Here is an 18,505-nt window from a genome sequence, read left to right as displayed (position 1 = left end):
ATGAATAAATAAAAATACAGTTTGCGTATCTCCTCTTACACATTCAGATTATTTCCCCTCTTTATATTTATTTTTGTTATATTCGTTTCGTGATTATTCCATTTTTCGCTGCTCAAACGCCACTCTTTAACATCTTGTTCTCTCGGGTATTTCTCAACACACGGCTGCCATATAATTCGTGAAATCACCTAAAGTTATTTTCAAAATTGTTTATGACAATATCTGACTTATACCCAAGCGGGCTTAGTCTAAGCACACGTTTTATGTAACAACTACCGATTGCAAATGGGCTTAAGTCCCCGAAATAGCAGCCTTGTGGTCTGGTAAATTCCAGTAACGAAAATCCGGCTGTTGTGGAAATTTGTATGTCAATGCTGGTATCTCAATAAAATATCCAAAACATACTTATTAGCCAATATGTTTGAGGTCTATGCATTTTTTTAAACGCCCTAACGTTTCTTTATACACATCAATTTATTTCGCGAAAACTAAAAATAAATTAGTTTTAGGACATATAAATTAAAATTTTGCTCAAAGAGTTTTCATAAATTGTTGATTTTAACCATGAAATCACTAAATACTACATTTTCGTAGTTAGCGAACTGGCAACTCCTTCATTCATGCCCGTTTACTGCTAACTTTCGTTTGTTTTGATTTCGCTATTTTGTTTTTGTTTCCATTTGAAATTTAGTCAATTGTAAATTCTGCTTGTTGAATTTATATTCTAACATATATATATTCTTGAAATTATATTCTAACGGCATTAATGTAATTAAATTATTAGTAATCACCTGATGGATAACTGGTTTCGTACGAATCAAAGAATCAATCAATTATGCAGTATCTTTAATAATTCGTCCCCTTGCTTAATTAAGTATGTTTTATAGGCAGTTGCATCAATTACTAATATAATAAATAGTAGTGTTGGTATTATTGTATCAGTTGAACCCGTATTTTTTACTGTGTATGTACATATGTATATTATGTATTGTATATAATATGTATGTATGCATACTCCACAATTATGAAAATATCAGCTGGTTCGCGACCAATATTCATCTTTTGTATGTATGAATGTATATATGAACATACCATCTCATAGACATATATACATATGTATGTGTAAACAAAAACGTGGCTCCACCTCGCATGAGAGGTCATTTGGTCATCCTTGATTTTGGCCCTTTGGGGAGGGCGTTTTCATTACTAAGCTAATTGACCCTTGTTTTATTACCGAGTCTTAATTAGGTCGTTGACTGAAGCAAGCGAGTTTCAGAACGCTTAAAATCATAATATCATAATCATAAATCAGTATAAAACGTTTTAATCATACATATATATTTTATTCGCAAATATTAATTTAAAAACTAAAAATCAAATTATTTCCCCTTCCGAATATAGAACGTATTTTCGCTGCTAATTGCGTAGAGCTTCGCAAACCGGTAATTTGTAGTGTATTCCCCTTATTTACATTTTTATCGTATGTTTTGCTATTTCTGTTGTGATTTCGATATTCTGCTATACAAAGTTTCCCCCTTTCTCATTTGCTTTCAGTTATTTCTAAATACCCATACCCCACCTAAAGTAACGAAATCCAGAGAGCGAAAGAGTCTATTGGACAAAAAAAAATATTCTATTATTCGCTCTCATTTGAGTATCGTGCGTTCAGAGTGGCCGGTATAGCTTGATCATACTAAATTTATTACTAATGCGTATTTTTGAATTAAAAAATTTCCTCAGTATTTTCAGTAGTTTTGTACAGCAAACTTTTGTTTGTTTTCAAAATGTTTTTAGAGGCAGAAATCAGTGTATTTTCTTCTTTTTAAGAATAGTACTTTGCACTCTTGCTTTTGTTTTTGAAGTGACAGAGAACGTATATCATAGAGAAGGTTCATCAACAGTGGCAACCAGCATTGGCGTACGTGATATTTTATATAAATTTGAAGCGTGTGCTTTGGGTGCGAGCATGATTCGAATTCGAATATAATACGGCGACTACATATATTTATATACAATTATAGCAAGGTTGCAAATACAAATTATCTAATTCTTTTTATTAATTTATTGCGATTACCAATAGCTTTAGCAGCTTAAAGCTATTATAATTATCGAATATATTTTTTCAGTTGTTTTGTCATTGTATAGAAATACAAAATTGAAGCTTAATAATTAATTTACCGCGCAATATTTGGCTAATACTTTATTTTACAACCATTGAACCGTTGCTCGGTTCGTGTCTTGGGTAAGTGTTTGTGTCGAGGGTTTAGGAAACTATACATTGGCTTTTATGCGTTAAGGTTCAAATTCTTCTCTCCTTCTTTATCTCTTTGTTGTTGTTGTGGTTATTTAAATTCCACTTATGGGGAAATGTTGAACAGTAGATTTAGGAATAAAATTGATACTATGGAGTTGCTTGTATGATAGAGCGCAATTGCAGTCGTGTTGTGGTCGTTTGTTGTGGTCTGACTCCGAGAACAGTGTACGCAAGAAGAGAATTGATTAAAATGTATTTTATGAAGTTTTTTTTGCTCTGCTTTAAGCAAGTCTCCACTGATTTCTATCAAAAGCGTGGACTTCTATTAGCAGTTCAAGAGCTAACGGTAATGTTCTCTCAGGGGGGATTTTTGTTTGAGCTATGATTTCGCTGATCAATCATCAAAAATATTTGTAAGGAATACCAGGAATCAGTAGTGCTATTTTTCTACACACTGGCAAATCGTAATCTCTCCATTGTTTTTTTTTTTTTTTTAACTCTCTACTTTTCGAACCGGAAATTTGAATGATAATTTAATATAACTGTATTTGTGATTACGGTGTTTTGACTTAAAGACTGATATTTGTGACAGTTAGAAGATAATAAGGCATGGAAGCAATTAAAACTAATTACTATTTTGTTATTAAGGAAGTATAAATAACAACCATGAACTCGAACGATGCATTATCTGAAATGTTGAAAATATTTTTTGCCGCAGTAATACCTTTGCTTTTAACAGTAGCAGAGGCTTATTATCCTCCAGGTGGCCCAAATCGATTCGGGCCACCTCGTCCAGGTGGTCGGCCACCGGTGGCTGGAAGACCAGGTGGTCCACCTCCTTTTTCATTCCCACCACGTCCAGGTTTCCCTGGACCAGGACCTAGACCGCCAGTACCACGACCACCACCAGTGCTACCACCGCTACCACCGCTACCACCGCGACCACAACCACAGCCACAGCTGGGTAATCTGCGTCTCTGCACTTACACACAGTTGGCACAAGATAAGTGTCTCTACACGCTGGCGGCGGCTGCCAACGCATCCATAGACCTCAAGTTGCAATGCGTACAAGCTAGTTCCTTCGCCGCCTGCCTAAGTGCGATCCAAAGATCTGCGGCTCACTTGGTGGTGGCCGATGATCATGAGTACAGGGCAGCACGTGCCGCCTATTTAACAACGGTATTGTATGCACACGAAAACTTGACCGACTACTATGTGGCCGTGGCGCCTAGGAACATTACACTGGTCGATTTGGATGAGGCAACTATGTAAGTGTTATTCTGAATAAACTTCGTTTTAACAGGTCCTGACGTTTTTTCGTGCCCAACAGACAGGTCAACGTGTCGAATCCGCGGGCCTTGGATGCTGCCGCTTATTTCAATCTCCAACGTGGTCATGACATTTGCCAGCAGTCCGTTCTTGACAATGTTACCATACAAATTGTCAATACGGCGGAATACAATGCCACCGATGATGAGATTCTAATTTGCGCCAATCGCACCGTAGCCGAATGGAGTGATTACAGAACATGCAACTTCGAAACGAGCTTGGAGCGTGCAGTCTTCGCCGCAAAGCCTTTGGCGGCCAGTGCTGGCTTTAGGTGTCTGGTTCAAAGTACCTTCAATACAATTCTGAATAGTTTCGGTTCGGAAAACGCTACCTGGAATTTCTTTGCCGATTTCCAAAATACATCCGATGTTATCTTTAAGGTAAGTGCTATTGGGTTACTCATATGTTTGATGCAATTGGTGTATACTAGTATTATCAGTTCCAAGCGGGAGTTTCCGTTCCCGTTCGCGCTTGTATATTTTGTCTAGTATGTACATGTATGTATGTATATTTCGTGAACAAAAATCTCAAAAACATGCATTTGCCATTAATATGATAGCGAAGTCGAATAGGTCATCGAGCTCTTGCAATAGGCATTTATTATTCGCTAAACATTAGACATCTTGACAGATAACGGTTATTACATTTATACAGCTATGTTTAGAGGCAAAGGTCTAAGAGTAGTGCTCTTGTGTAAATTACATTTAGTTGTTTTTTGTTTTTGTATTTATTAAAATTTTTCTTAAGTGAGAACACTGCTACTGGAATATGGTAATCACGAGATGAACCTCGCAAAATACGTATCAACGAAGTCGAACTTGCGAACTCACCAAAAACTGCAATGAAAAAATATTATCGATATCTATGAATATCGCTAGAAATGTTGGTATTAGGTATTTTTGGTGGCCGGTTCCTTCATCACAATGGACGCTGATTTAATATTAACAAATCATAATAAGTCTTGAACGCATGATAAATGTGGACCCTCTTGCGCCCACATCAGCATACAATAGTCCTCGATTTGTTGACGCGAATTAGAAGCTTCTTTTTCATTGAGTTATACAATTTATAGGAAAAACAATTTTGCCTTAAAATAGTCAAACTTTAACCGTGAATATTTTTCAAACGCTTAGCTTTACGAAAAAATCGTTAAAGACCGTTGTGTAGAGCATTAAATGTAGATATTTTTTTAAAGCAGTTGAAAGCGAGTTTTGAAGTTTTCTATCTGACGTTACAATTAGAGCTCATACTTGTAGAGCCTTTCTTAGAGGTGTCTAAGAACGTATTTTTCTGAGTACCAAGCTATAAAAATATTCGTTTCTTTTGCCCTTTCTAATGTATATAGGCTTTAAAATTACTGAAAGTTCTATAAAGCTTTGACTAAGCAAAATCGAATTACATCTACTTTTGTTTCTCACATAACCCTCTCAGAAATCCTATCAAGTTATTTAACTTGGCAATAGTTAATCTATGGCAACAGTATATACCAAATTTTCCAAGTATTACAAAGTTCCTATATTTCTGTAGATTTTGATAGTAACTAAAGTTTCTGTTCGAACTTTGTAGGACTTTACTTATTTGCTTTTATTCAATGTTTCACCTCAACCTTTCGATTAACTATACTTGTATAAATATTTATGCAATTTTTAACTTAAACTGCGGGTTCTTCCCAGCGTTTTCAATTTCCTATTCTCAATTCTGGAGGAATCCCAAAAAAATATAAGATTTTTAAACTATTTAAATTATAATATAAGCTATAAGTTTACAGTTAGAAGTTAGGCCAAAGGGCTTCCTGAATGTATAAATATATCAATTGTTTCATCGACGAATTCAAAATCAAATTAAAATTTTTTCCACAGTATATTACACATGATAAGTTAGAAATTTTAAAAAATTTTATGAGCCTGTATTTATATTATATTTATAGTGAAAAGCGGTCCCAAAAGAATGTTTGGAGAATTTCCTTCATTTTTTAGGAAGCTTTATTATATTAACTGATGATCTGATACTTATCATATTTACATATATACTATATATTTTTTTCGAACTTACAGAATTACACAATTGGTTTTTCGCAAAGTCCCATCATCAGAAATGGCATCACTGAGCAAGTATTTAGCCAATTGCATTGCAATAACGTAACGGTGCACGATCCTAGCGAACTGGAATGAGTTAATGGAAGTCTTGAACATGCAAATATATACGCTCAATATATACCCCGACATATAAATTAAATACATGCATATACGAGTATCACAAATTGTTAAAGCGTTCAAATTTCTTCGATAAGTTTAATTGCTGGGGCCGCAATTTTTAAGGTTGGTCTGTATTTAAAATTTTAATATAACCCCTTAAAATGGTTTGCATACGGACATAAAAGCTTACCCACCCTGTATATTGTGGAATTGTGAAAGCGATCACGAAAGTTCCAAGCGTTTTATGTTGCAATATTGACCGAGACCAAAAGGGAAAAAAGTGTATATATTGGCGATTGAAAATCGTCAGGTATTATCTGTCATTTTATCTAGAATTTAGACCATTTACTATCTGATAAAATTTTACCCCGACTGACAAAGTAAAACTAAATGTTCACGTCAGACGGCTGTTATAATGCTCGGCTGGGACATTTGTGGAGTGCCCGATGTCGTTTCATCAATGTCGTTTTTGCAAAAGATTCTGGTCTTTTAGTACGAGTCTAGCATTGACTTGCTGCTTACCCAGAACATTAACTAAAATATGTTCAGTCCATTTATAAGAGAGGTTGAGCCAATCTAAAAAAATTATCGATTCGGTTTGCTCGCACACTTTAAATGGACCAGACCGAGTCAAATTTCGGCTGCGATAATTTTTTTTAAGCGGTTTTGCAATGTTCCCGATGTTGCAAGACTTTTAAGACATTTTCTTAATCAATCGTTGAGCTAAGAGCTACCATTTCGCAGGAATTTTATGAGATCCTAATTCGACCAAATTTTAAGAGTGTTTTTTAATAGTGTTTAATAGAAATTATTCGAGAGTATTTCCCGAAAAAAATTTTACAAACGTCCAGGTCGTTCACCACAGGTGGTTAAAATTTGTTGTGGCTTTCTCCTGTTGTCGATCAACAGACGATCTAATCCGCCATATTTTTATAATATATTAAAGAAAACCCTGGTCATTATCTGCAAGTGCATGATGTTATCAGATTTCTATAGCTATATTTTCCTAGAATATTTGTACTCTTTGACAATAATTTGTGGTTTAATCAGAAAATTTTCAGGAACACATACTGTATGGGAAAACCAAATAATAAATAGAAATAATAAAATATAATCGAACTGCAAAATAATGTACCATATATTGTATATATTTTTATAAGTCATAATTCATATTACATCTGCCGATTTAGTTTGACTTATGCTTATCAGCGTTTCTATTTATATGAAGCAGGTGTGTGTATGGGAGATTTTCCTTGAAAATTTATTCCGATTAAATTGCATAATATCAAGTAAATATATATGTTTATAACTATTTGTAAATAATTTCTACTAATGCATTAGAAATCATAAAATGTTGCTTTGGTAATTAGGAAGCGTTATAAAGTTCATTTGATGTAAAGAAGAGGCTCGTTCAAGCAATTGGAAAATATGTGAGCGACATAAAGATGTATACATACATATGTAGGTATGTAGATTCGAGCCACCCATCTTCCACCCATCGGCCCATGAAATCGGTACATATTGTATTTTCCAACAGGCGTAGATGTATTTATTCTATATCAGACTCTCCGATCTCCAATTGATATTTAAAGGTTGGTGGATAAGTTTCTGCTCTCACCAAGAAATAGCACTAATAGCTCCAAATATTTTTCTCAAGTTGGTTCATCTGTCGTGAGAACACATGCAAAGTTACAAATCATTCTGTCAATTAATTCTTTGTTTACAAGCAATTTGAAGTTGACGTGTCAGAGTATTTTTTTTATATGGAAAAATTTAATATCGCGGAGTAATTAGTTTATTTTGTTTTGAAAGCTTTAAAAGCAAAGGAAATTTATGAACAATTGTTAGAAGTGTATACGGAGTCCTCACCTTCAAAACGTTCACCGTTAAATTTTGGGCTGGTGAATTTAAATTTGGTCGTACTAGGCTTGAAGACGATCCACGCGAAGGACGATCCAGACAAATGAGTTCTTCATATTTTACATAGAGAACTACATATGAAAAAAGCTTTTTGGAAAGTTAGTGTCGAAAACAAGTTTCTCAGCATAATTTGGAACATTTTAAGCAGAATAAAACCGATTTCTTGCGCCGTTTTATAACTATGGATGAGACTTGGATCTACCACCATGATCCTAAATTGAAACAAGAACGTTTACGTTGGACTGAAGCTGGTTGTTCAGCGCCAAAGCAGGTGAAGTCACAACGATCAGCAAAGAAGGTTATGGCATCCGTTTTTTGGGATGCAAAAGTAGTTTTGTTGATTGATTATCTGCAGAAAGGCTCTGAAATCAGCACTGAATATTATTGTAGCCTTTTGGATCAGCTGGATGAAAAAATTCGTGAACAAAGGCCTGGCTTGCAACACAAAAAAAACCTGCTCACCAAGGTGTTTTAACATTGACAAACTTCAACGAATTTAAGTACGAAGAGCTTGAGCATCCACCGTATTCCCTAAATTTGGCACTTTGCGACTACTACCTCTTCAGAAACCTGAAACAATTACTTCGTAGAAAGCGGTTCTCATCGAAGGAAGAAGTTACACAGCCGAGATACAGCAGTAGATGGGTATTTGGCACAGCTTCCGGGAAGTCATTATAGGAATGGCGCAAAATTATTGGAGGATCATTGGAATAAGTGTATTGAAATAAGAGATTATATTGCATAAAAAAATTATTTTTTCATTGCGAGCGCAGAAACTTTTCAACCAACTTGTATACTGTCTTTATTAATAAGTTTAGTAAGTATCTAATGTTTAGTTTCACTTTCTTTACTTTTTTAAAATTTAAATAAACATATGGCCCCGTGTTCTAACTTTCCCCATTTTTAGTATTTATAACAGTAGTTAGATGTTCTAGTTTTTGTACTGATTTTTTTCACAAACGATTATTACTAATTGAGGCAAACTGCATTGCACTTCAAGATTAAAATATGCACATAAATTAGTTCTAATTATTACACAGAAGAGTCGAGCAACTTGTCACTGTCCCACATACAACAAATAAAAAAAATAGAAAAAATATATAATAAACAGAAAACAGCAAAGAATGCAAATGGAAAATATTTACAATAAAATGATGTTAATAGAATAAACAAATAATACAACAAACAGTTTTTTACAATAAACACAAATTGTTTTGTAATTTTATAGAGCGCTGAAGATACTGAAGAAAGCGCGCTGAAAGTTACAGGTGGCTAGTAATTTTATGTTAATTATGCTAAATATCTTGTTAAACAACTTATTTGACATTGCTTATTCTTTTGAATCTAAACAGTCGACGGTCTTTGAGTATAAATATATTTTTATATGTAACACAGGGTGGTCCAGATGACTTTTTAATTTTCAAGCAAAAAAAAGTTAAAGTGATTCCAAGAATTTTCGTTTCTTTAATAGATCCAGAGATACTGAGTTCTTGTTGATTCTAGCCTGAGACATAGAGTTTTTCACAAAAGTTCTTGGAAGTTGAAGCAGAGAACGTAGATTTATTCCATTATAATTGGTGTAATCCACTCATCGTGCTTTCTTCGATTAAGGTGGCTTTATTTCTAGAAGCAACATTTTCTCCGCAATATTCATAAAAAATGGGTCAATTTTAGTTTTTGATAAACAAGCTTGTGGATGTAGGGATATGAGTTTTCAGCTTTGGACTAAACGCACGCCAATACCTGCAAGTTCAGCTGTTGGTGAAAGTAAATCTAGTTAGAGAAGAAATGCTAAAGTCGGTAAATCTTTATAATTTCTCATTAGACAGCTGGAGTTCTTGAGAATAGTTGAGAAGTTTAATACGAATTTTCGCAATGAATGTGGTTTAAATGTGTTCAAGGGACGGTGGTTAGATTAAAGGGTTGATTCGGAGAGACCCAGGTGGAGAAATTGCTTAATCTGTCTCTTCGAACTTCAGTATCCTTTTTCTATTCAATGACGCTACATCTATTTAAGATATGTTGTGCCACATTGAGCTCAGCTTCGTATCGCACGATCGTTAGCCGTTTTCGATTATTAACTGCTCGCTATAATTGAGTTCTGTTGTCTTATCAAAAAGTTACATGTAAAAGCAATAATCAAGATTAATCTAGTTATTGTATAATCAAAACCTCTTTGTCTTGCATATAGCTGGCACAGCAAAGTGGTTTAAACGCTTGTAATTTGGCTCTATTTCATTATCTTAAGCTGTGTGATCTACACTAGTTGCTTGTTCGATTCGCTCCTCTCAAAAACTTGGCGCAACGAAAACAGCTTCTTCTTTGTTGATTTTGGTGTATGCCTAACAAACTGCCGTGGGTCTTGAAGTTTGTAACCCCTTTTCATGTCTGCTAGTTACACCTATCGATAGAACAGACTTTGGGTCTACCCTGTACAAAACTTCTCTAAACAGCTGTTAGCTTAATTCATTATGTATGACTTCAAAGCTGTTTAATTCAATTCTTTGTAAACTATTAATTTCATGTACCGATATGTAGATACATACATATATAATTCCCATACATATTTACTATACTACACATAGAGTACTCGTATAAGTATTAGCACGAATATAAGGAAACAAATGTACGCATATAATCCGCGTATTTTTGGGAAGTACCTCAACTCAGTGCCAAAACGTTTGCTGCATTCAGAGTGGATCAATGTGCTGTTGTATGTGTGAATATGTACATATATTATATTTGTAAATACATAGTATATATATTGTTTAAATGTCGTCGTGGTCCATTGTGTTCGGTATATATTTGCGAAAGCTGACGATACGGACATATTGTGGGTGGCGGTGTTCTAGAAAAGTTTTACAGTCATATAACGTGCGAAATTCCAAGAAGCATATCAAAACAAAAACAGAGTTAAGTACTTATGCGCGTTGTATATCCACATTTAAATTTATACATTAGGGTGGTTCTAAAATATATCTCTTAAGTGACAATTCAATGACAAACCCCAGCTCTATTTCCATGCTACAATGCACAAGACTCTTCCTACGACACATCTTAACTATATCTAATCCTTAACCATATTATTACCGACTGAGAGCGCAAGACTGAAAGAAAAAACTTTTTATTCGACTTTAGGAACCGCCCTAACCTTCGAATACATAGTATATGTAAAAAGCAGTAATCATCAGCCCCAGTCGGCTTTCAACTATCAAATCGGCGTCACTTTCAATTAGCTCACAATTCATGTGGTTATATTTTATCTGGCTGACTGATTCATGTCTAGGCATTCATATTGCTACTATTTATTTCCATGTATGGTGAGTTCATTTAGGTGGAACCAGTAATTTTAAATGAAAGACGACATAATGTGAGCTTTAAATTAAATGAAGAAAATTCTTCCATCAGGTGAGAAAACCTCAGCAAAATCAAGATACATTTTTGAGTTGTATGAAGAGTCGTAAGGTCCAAAACAAATAAATAATTTCATGTAGAAAACTGAGGAATATGGATGGCCGATTGCATGCCGGTCAGGTCTTTTCAAACGGATTATATACGGATATAGATTCGACCAAGAGCTGTCCCTCGCAGGTATTATTGAATTGTTTTACGTTGCTATAACAACAAAAGCAATTCAGAAATTGAGTTTAAATACTTTTCAACCAAGCAGCCTTTCTTTAACCTACAAATATCACTTATGTTTATTATATATATTTTGTCTTCCTTTTTCTAAATAGCTATTACAGGTCGCAAAAGAGTTCTGAGGTCTCTAATGCAACAATATTTATTTCAGTTCTTGATTAAAATTTTTGTGAGCCTATTTTCCTGTTCGATGAACTTTTATCAAAAGACAACTTTTTATCTAACGGAGATCGTTTTTGCCGATTAGGTTCAATTCATAATCGATTAAAATTTTACTTTGTTCTAAGCGGAAACGGACAGTTTTGTTTTAAAAATAGAAAAGGGTTTCAAGGTGTCGAATACGGTGAACTAGATGAGTAAGGGATGATAATTGTGAATTATTTTTTAAGGCATTTCTTTTATGGTCTCTATTTAACTACTTGACTCTCTTTATATTTTTTATTTTGATACGAAATTCAGACGTTTTGTTCATACCGAGACATTGACTTAAATTCATTTATACGTCAAGTTAAGAGCCGTTTCCACGACAGTCTGTTTTACGTAACCGGAAATTTTATCCAATTCATGTATCTCAACTCGCATTCCTTAAATCTATTTGGGGAATGTTTTCTGAGGCTACAAAAACAACAACATTAGAAGTTCAAGAACCCTAAAATGTCTCTTACTTTTTTGATGCTTTCTTCGTTAACAGAATCGGCTGATCACCTCCTAATACTTGTATATGATGTAAGTTGAAATTGAAATTGAACTTGTGACCCTCACTGAATCCTGCCTTTACAACATTTACACTTGAATGTACCAACCCGAGTCAAATGGAATAACTGTTATGAGAAGATGATAGAGATTTTTGTAAAAAAAAAGAACAGTACTGCCGCTTGAATTTCTCTTACTCAGCGATTCACAGCATCGGGTTGGGTCATTTGTTATGAGATTAGCGATGCCGGCCGGCGAAAAAGTAAAAAAAAGCATAACACAAACAAACAACAAATATTTCCATTCTCAATCTGTGTATTTATGTACAAAAACAATCAGAAGCACAGAGGCACATATAGAATATAATTAAAGCTAATTTGTAGAGGATCCTAAAAATAAATTAATTTGTATGCAGGTAGACACTTGTTATAATTTTTGCATAACGAAAATGGAAAAATAATAAAACTAAAAAAAAAAAGTTAAGTAAATAACTAGAAAAGATAGACAAAAAACCGGTTTAAGGCTACAAAAGGTGTACCTTCGAATAAGTTGAGTTAGACGAGAAATTGATAATGACATTCGTAGAGCAAAAACAATAATAAAAACAACAACAGAAAACACATATATTATATATACATACGTACATACATATATACGAGATGCAGGCGCTGTTCGGAAGAGGTAACTGCGAAAGACAAAGCATTTGGTAGAGAACATTGCACCGACACACGTCAGAACTTATCGGCGACGATGTCACGAACTACGTTGACCGCCTGCAGCTTTAAGTATAATAGCCAATTAAGCAAAAAAGAAAAAGAATAAGCGAAATCTAGAAACGAAATCGTATTAATTTTTATATATGTGCATACGTACGAATGCATTTACAGAAAGAAAACAAAAAAAAAAGAACAACATGTAATCAAATCTAAAGAGATGTGCAAACCAAATCATTGCAAATTGAAAAGCAACAACAAAAACATGAATAATAATAAAGCAAAGGAAATTATTTATCAATTGGTGAATCCCGAGCTGATGACCGCTCGGCTGGGCCACCAAGTTGCGCCGAAGCCAAGTAGCCGGTTTGCCTATAAAAAGAAACTGGCTGGTGTTGCATTCAGCAGTTGAGTATTTACTTCGACTGGCAGAGAACGAACGCGCTAACATGGGTTTTACAAAAGCTTTACACTTGGCTACGGCCATACTGGGCGTGGCTGCTCTAACGTTGGTGCAAGCTGACGAGCAAATTTGTAAGCTTAAATGATGGATTATTTATTTTATTCTGTAAATTATGTGCTATGAAAAAAAATCACATCTTGTGTAGATCGCATGTGCGTGCCGGAAAAGTATTATCAAGACTGTTTGGATCTGCTGAAGGATCCCTCCGAGGCTGGCATACTAATGCAGTGTGTAGCGGGACGTGATCGCATCGATTGCTTGGACAAAATCAATCAACGTAAGGCAGATGTGCTTGCCAGCGAGCCGGAGGATATGTATGTTGCCTATCACACGAAGAATCAGGATTATCGTGTGATCTCGGAAATACGCACCAAAGATGATAAAGACGGTGAGTAACAGTGAATAGTTAGAGCGCGATGCAAGATGCGAGAATTAGCAGAAATATTATGAAGTTTTGTTATGATGAGAAATGTATGCTTTCATTTCAGCCGAATTCCGTTATGAGGGCATTATTTTGGTGAAGAAAAATTCAAACATTAATAGTTTGAAGGAGTTGCGCGGCAAGAAATCGTGTCACACAGGTTTCGGACGTAATGTGGGCTATAAGGTGAGTTATTTACATATTATTTTGTGGTATAGTTTTTTATTTTATGGTTGGAAAAGCAAGTGAAAGTGAATTAAACGTTTAAATAATAAAGTGCAATTATAAAATGATTAATCCCGTGATCCTCACCGTGTTTAAGAAGAATTTCAGTGAATAAAGGACAATCCATGAGCCTTAGAAATCGCATGGACTGTTTAGAAAACCAAAAAAAAAGTTGATTTCTGTAATATACCCTTGTATAACTAAACAGGGTTTAGCCATGTCCCTCTGTCTGTCCTTCTGTATATATGCGAACTAATCGCTCGGGTTAAAGAAATCGATCTGAAATTTTGCACACGTCGTTTTCTCCACAATAGGCTGCTAATTTTTTGGGACTGCCGTTATCGGACCACTATAGCACATGCCTGCTAAACTCAGTAAGCATAAACAAGGTTAAGATCTTCATAAGATATCCGTGAAGGTAATATAACTTCGGTTTCTTATAAGTTAATTTATTTTCATTCCTTTTGATCTGAAGCGCGCGTTAAGAGAGCGAATCGATAACGGAAAATTGTGAATGCGGGAAAACTGAGCTTAAGTTAAAAGAAATAGAAAAGTTGAATTTGAAAATAATTCTCAGGAAAAGAGCTATAATAGTTGTGCATTAAAACGGACAGACATTTAAATAAAAAATTGTAAATTATGATGGCAACACTTCTAAAACTATTTTTAATTTTGAGGCTGCTAAACATCTCTAGCTTTAATTCTTTATGCATTGAACTATTGTATTAATTTATTTTTCAACGAATTTTATTAGGTTAAAATTTAAAACAGTTGGCAACCCTGCACAAACACTTTTAATTGACACTTAAATTGAATCACTGCAGTTCGAAATCTACATTACGCTTTTTTCTTATAACTTTATATGAATTAAAATTTTAGACAGGTGGCAACGCTCGCCAAAAATATTTTGGATATAGGATTGCATAAGGCTATTTATTAGATACCTATATCATAGCGTATTCTTATTCAATTAATTGTATTAATTGCACAATTTTAAACAGGTGGCAACACTTAAATTTTTTTAAATGAAAATCTCTCTATACCTCTTTTGTAGTTTTTCTTTATCTTAAAATTTAAATATATAACTTTTTTTAACAGGTGGTAACCCTTTGCCTCCTAACTATCTTTTTGTTTCGAATCACCCGATTTCTAACAGCACCATTAAACAGATTAAAGAAATTTTTTTGTATAAAATGATTAGTGATAGAAATGCGTGAAAATTCGTCAATAAATTCTCTCACGTAATCCCCTCACATAGTACAATATTTACTAAAGTACATCATTACATATATACCAGTACATATCTATTTCTTCCTCTCAAAAAACTTGCGTGTCTATAATTTGATATAAAGCACAGAAATATTCCATAGCCTCATTAATCTAGCTAAACTGCAACGCCTATTCAAATTAGTCAAGCCAACTAAGCTTAGCGTAAGTAATTCGAGTAATCAGTGAAGATTAGAATCGTTAAGCTACTTAAGGTTAAATTACCGGTTCGTGCAAAGAATAAATTTCCTAAGAAAAAATACTAGTTTGTATAATTCTAATTAACTAATATAAAGAAACGAGTTAGTTTTGAGGCTAGTTTAGAGTATACATAAACATATGATTGGGTCGCACACTCACTACTCTTGATGTTCTTACGCTTGAATGACAAAACTCACGTTTTCTTTTAGATCCCCATCACTAAGTTGAAGAACACACAGATACTTAAGGTTTCTTTGGATCCCGAACTGAGCGCCACCGATCGCGAGCTGAAGGCTTTATCAGAATTCTTCTCACAATCTTGTCTGGTTGGCACCTACTCACCATATCCGGACACTGATCGTCTACTAAGTAAGTTATAATCACTAGACGTTAGATCTGCTTTGCATTAGTGTTTTCACCATCCATTTTCCTCCTTCCACAGAGAAGAAATACTCCAGCTTGTGTGCGCTCTGCGAGAAACCCGAGCAATGCAATTATCCCGACAAATTCTCCGGTTATGATGGCGCAATCCGTTGCTTAGACAAGGGCAAGGGTGAGGTGGCCTTCACGAAGGTGCAATACATCAAGAAATACTTTGGCGTAAGTTTTAAAAACTTAATCCGAAATTATTAAATAAAACTTTCATTTACTTGATTTCCACACAGCTGACACCCGGCTCCACACCTGAAGGCGATCCCTCCGAGTTCGAGTATTTGTGTGAAGATGGCAGTCGTCGTCCAGTCACTGGCCCAGCTTGCTCGTGGGCTCAACGTCCATGGACCGGTTATATCTCGAACGCTGATTCGGTAAATGGCGAAGAGAAATTGCATAATCTACAAAATCGCCTTGAGAAATTCTTTGAGAATGGTTTGCATGCCGAAAACAAGATTGCCGCACAACATTTGCTCATCAACGAGAATGCCGTGTACCACAGCAAACCGGAGGCAGTCGAACCAAAAGTCTATCTCGAGCGTGCCGGTTATAAGGATGTGATCGAACGTGATGGCAGCGCCATCAGAAAGATGCGACTCTGTGTGCGTACACCCATTGAGATGGCCAAGTGCGATTCAATGCGCCGTGCTGCCTACTCACGTGATATTCGTCCTGAATTGGAGTGTGTGGTGGACCAAGATTGTTTGAATGCCGTTGAGAATAAAAATGCCGATTTGGTTGTGGTGTCAGGCAACCAATACGCGGATGCGCGTCAAGAAAAACTCAAGCCGGTCGTATATGAAAGCTACGGGCCCGACAATGTCTATGTTGCTATTGTAGAGCCGAGCGTTAGCAAGGATTTGCAGAAGCTGCCAATGTAAGTTAACTTACACGAAATTACGACTGAATTTTATAGAATATACATTCCATATATACCTTCTCCCTGTAGCAACTATGATGCGCAAAATAAACGCGCCAGTTTAGCGGCTAATTTCCTGAACAAACGTCGCAACATTAATCCCTGTCAGAATTCACCGTCCACTGAGAAGAATCTCATGATCGTACACTCAAGCGAATTGGAACAGCATAAGGATAAACAGCTGGTGTGCCCCAGTTTGGAAGTTAAAGCCGTAACCGAGTATCATACATGTAACTTGGAGGCTAACTTACCGTCGGCTGTCTTCATACGCAAGAGCACGACTCCTGTTGAGCAGGAGACTATCAAGCAATTGTTCGTTTCGATTTCCTCTAAGTTTGGTAAAGAGGGCAAGTTGTCCGATGTTTTTGCTCTCTTCGCTCCATTCGTAAAGGACGTCAAGAATGTGTTGTTCGATGTGAGTTTAACCTCTTAGCTCTATTCTAAGTCTATTGTTAATTTTGTATATAATAAATTACTATTTTATTTCATTGCAGGACGATGCCACTGAATTCGTAACTGAGCTGAAGAATCCCAACCTCAATGAGCAAATCTATAATGAGCTCGCATGTGATAAACAATCGATTTCAAAAAATCTCTAAAAATGCATGGCTAGATACATACATACACGTCCCTGTAATCATATTTATAAGCTCTCATAATTACTAAAATAAAAGTTATAATTGAATATGAAAAATAATGCTTTGAAGTGCAAGGATATTTTACCCTCTCATATTCCATAATCAAAAAGATTCGTAGCAGTCTTGTAAAGCTTTCAACATAAGCCTTCGAGCTTTTTCAAAATACACAGAGATAGTTCCAATCTTCTGATAAGAGGCGACTTGTAAAACATCCGTAGAAGATGGTCAACCAGAAGTCACAATCAAAAACGCGTTTTTGTTATTAGGTAATTCCATGCTCATTTTCTCCATCATGAAACTTATAAGTCCCGGCAGAGTTCTCTTTAATCTGCACCACTATTGCATATATCTGCCATTCAAATTGACCGATAAAAATCTTTTCATACCCTTTTGTGATATAAGAAATGCACGCATTATAGCCTCGGTGAAGCCGAAGAGCTATCAAAATTGGTGTATAGGATTACGTATATTTTTACGACACTTTATGTTAATTGGACAATTTTTCGAAAAATCGTTGAAAATATTTCGATATTCTGATATCGAGAATGAAAATATTTGCGTGACATAAAGTCTTTTTGGAAAGTTGTGACACCTTAGATAATTTGCCTCGTGTTATGCATCGAAACTCAAATACTTCCTTCGGCGAGCACTATATTAGTTACGGATGTGTTTGAAAAATTTCATGAGCTCGAATGTATTTTGTTAAGATGATAAAACAATGTATAAAATATATTTTTTCAGCGATTCTGTTAATAATAATCTCATAAGAAAATTAATAGATTTTTAAAAAAATTTTCTAAGATTTTATTTGTAATATTTTCACTTTTTTTCTAACTTTCTGTTGATCTGTTATAAGCGATTATAGCTTTGAATATAGTATTGTGAAACAAATATATATATATATATATATCACATTAAAACGCTTAACTCATTTAATAGCTAATTAGCAGCAAATGTCTTTAAATATTTTATAACAAGTTTTTTTTTTTTTTTTTAATTATGAAGAAATAAGCAAATATTCGTAAGCTTCTCCATATTATCGGAAAATACTTATAAATGTATGGAAACAGCTAAATATATATTTAAACAGCTTAATTTATTTTAAACACGAACGCATCTATATAATATACAAACATATGGCTAAATCCAAATTGCTAATTATTGATTGTTCACAAATTTTCTTTATATCGATTT

General features: G+C 34.8%; 2 protein-coding genes across 2 annotated transcripts; both read left to right on the top strand.

Moving 5' to 3' along the window:
• The first annotated feature begins 2,905 nt into the window (after window positions 1–2,905).
• Window positions 2,906–5,843, top strand: LOC106620610 (transferrin). Its single transcript, XM_014239153.3, has 3 exons — window positions 2,906–3,522; window positions 3,585–3,963; window positions 5,638–5,843. Exons 1-3 carry the CDS (start codon window positions 2,921–2,923, stop codon window positions 5,752–5,754), a joined length of 1,098 nt encoding a protein of 365 aa, XP_014094628.3. The 5' UTR covers window positions 2,906–2,920; the 3' UTR covers window positions 5,755–5,843.
• Window positions 5,844–13,048: 7,205 nt separating this feature from the next.
• Window positions 13,049–17,370, top strand: Tsf1 (Transferrin 1). Its single transcript, XM_036368651.2, has 8 exons — window positions 13,049–13,280; window positions 13,355–13,597; window positions 13,698–13,816; window positions 15,532–15,691; window positions 15,765–15,922; window positions 15,988–16,631; window positions 16,704–17,088; window positions 17,168–17,370. The coding sequence occupies exons 1-8, from the start codon at window positions 13,196–13,198 to the stop codon at window positions 17,270–17,272; spliced, it is 1,899 nt and encodes a 632-aa protein (XP_036224544.2). The 5' UTR covers window positions 13,049–13,195; the 3' UTR covers window positions 17,273–17,370.
• Window positions 17,371–18,505: the final 1,135 nt, after the last annotated feature.

Source organism: Bactrocera oleae, chromosome 5, assembly GCF_042242935.1.
Source record: "Bactrocera oleae isolate idBacOlea1 chromosome 5, idBacOlea1, whole genome shotgun sequence".
NCBI classification, from domain to species: Eukaryota; Metazoa; Arthropoda; class Insecta; order Diptera; family Tephritidae; genus Bactrocera; species Bactrocera oleae.
Note: the sequence above shows the minus strand (reverse complement) of the source record. Positions and strands in the feature narration are given on the sequence as shown.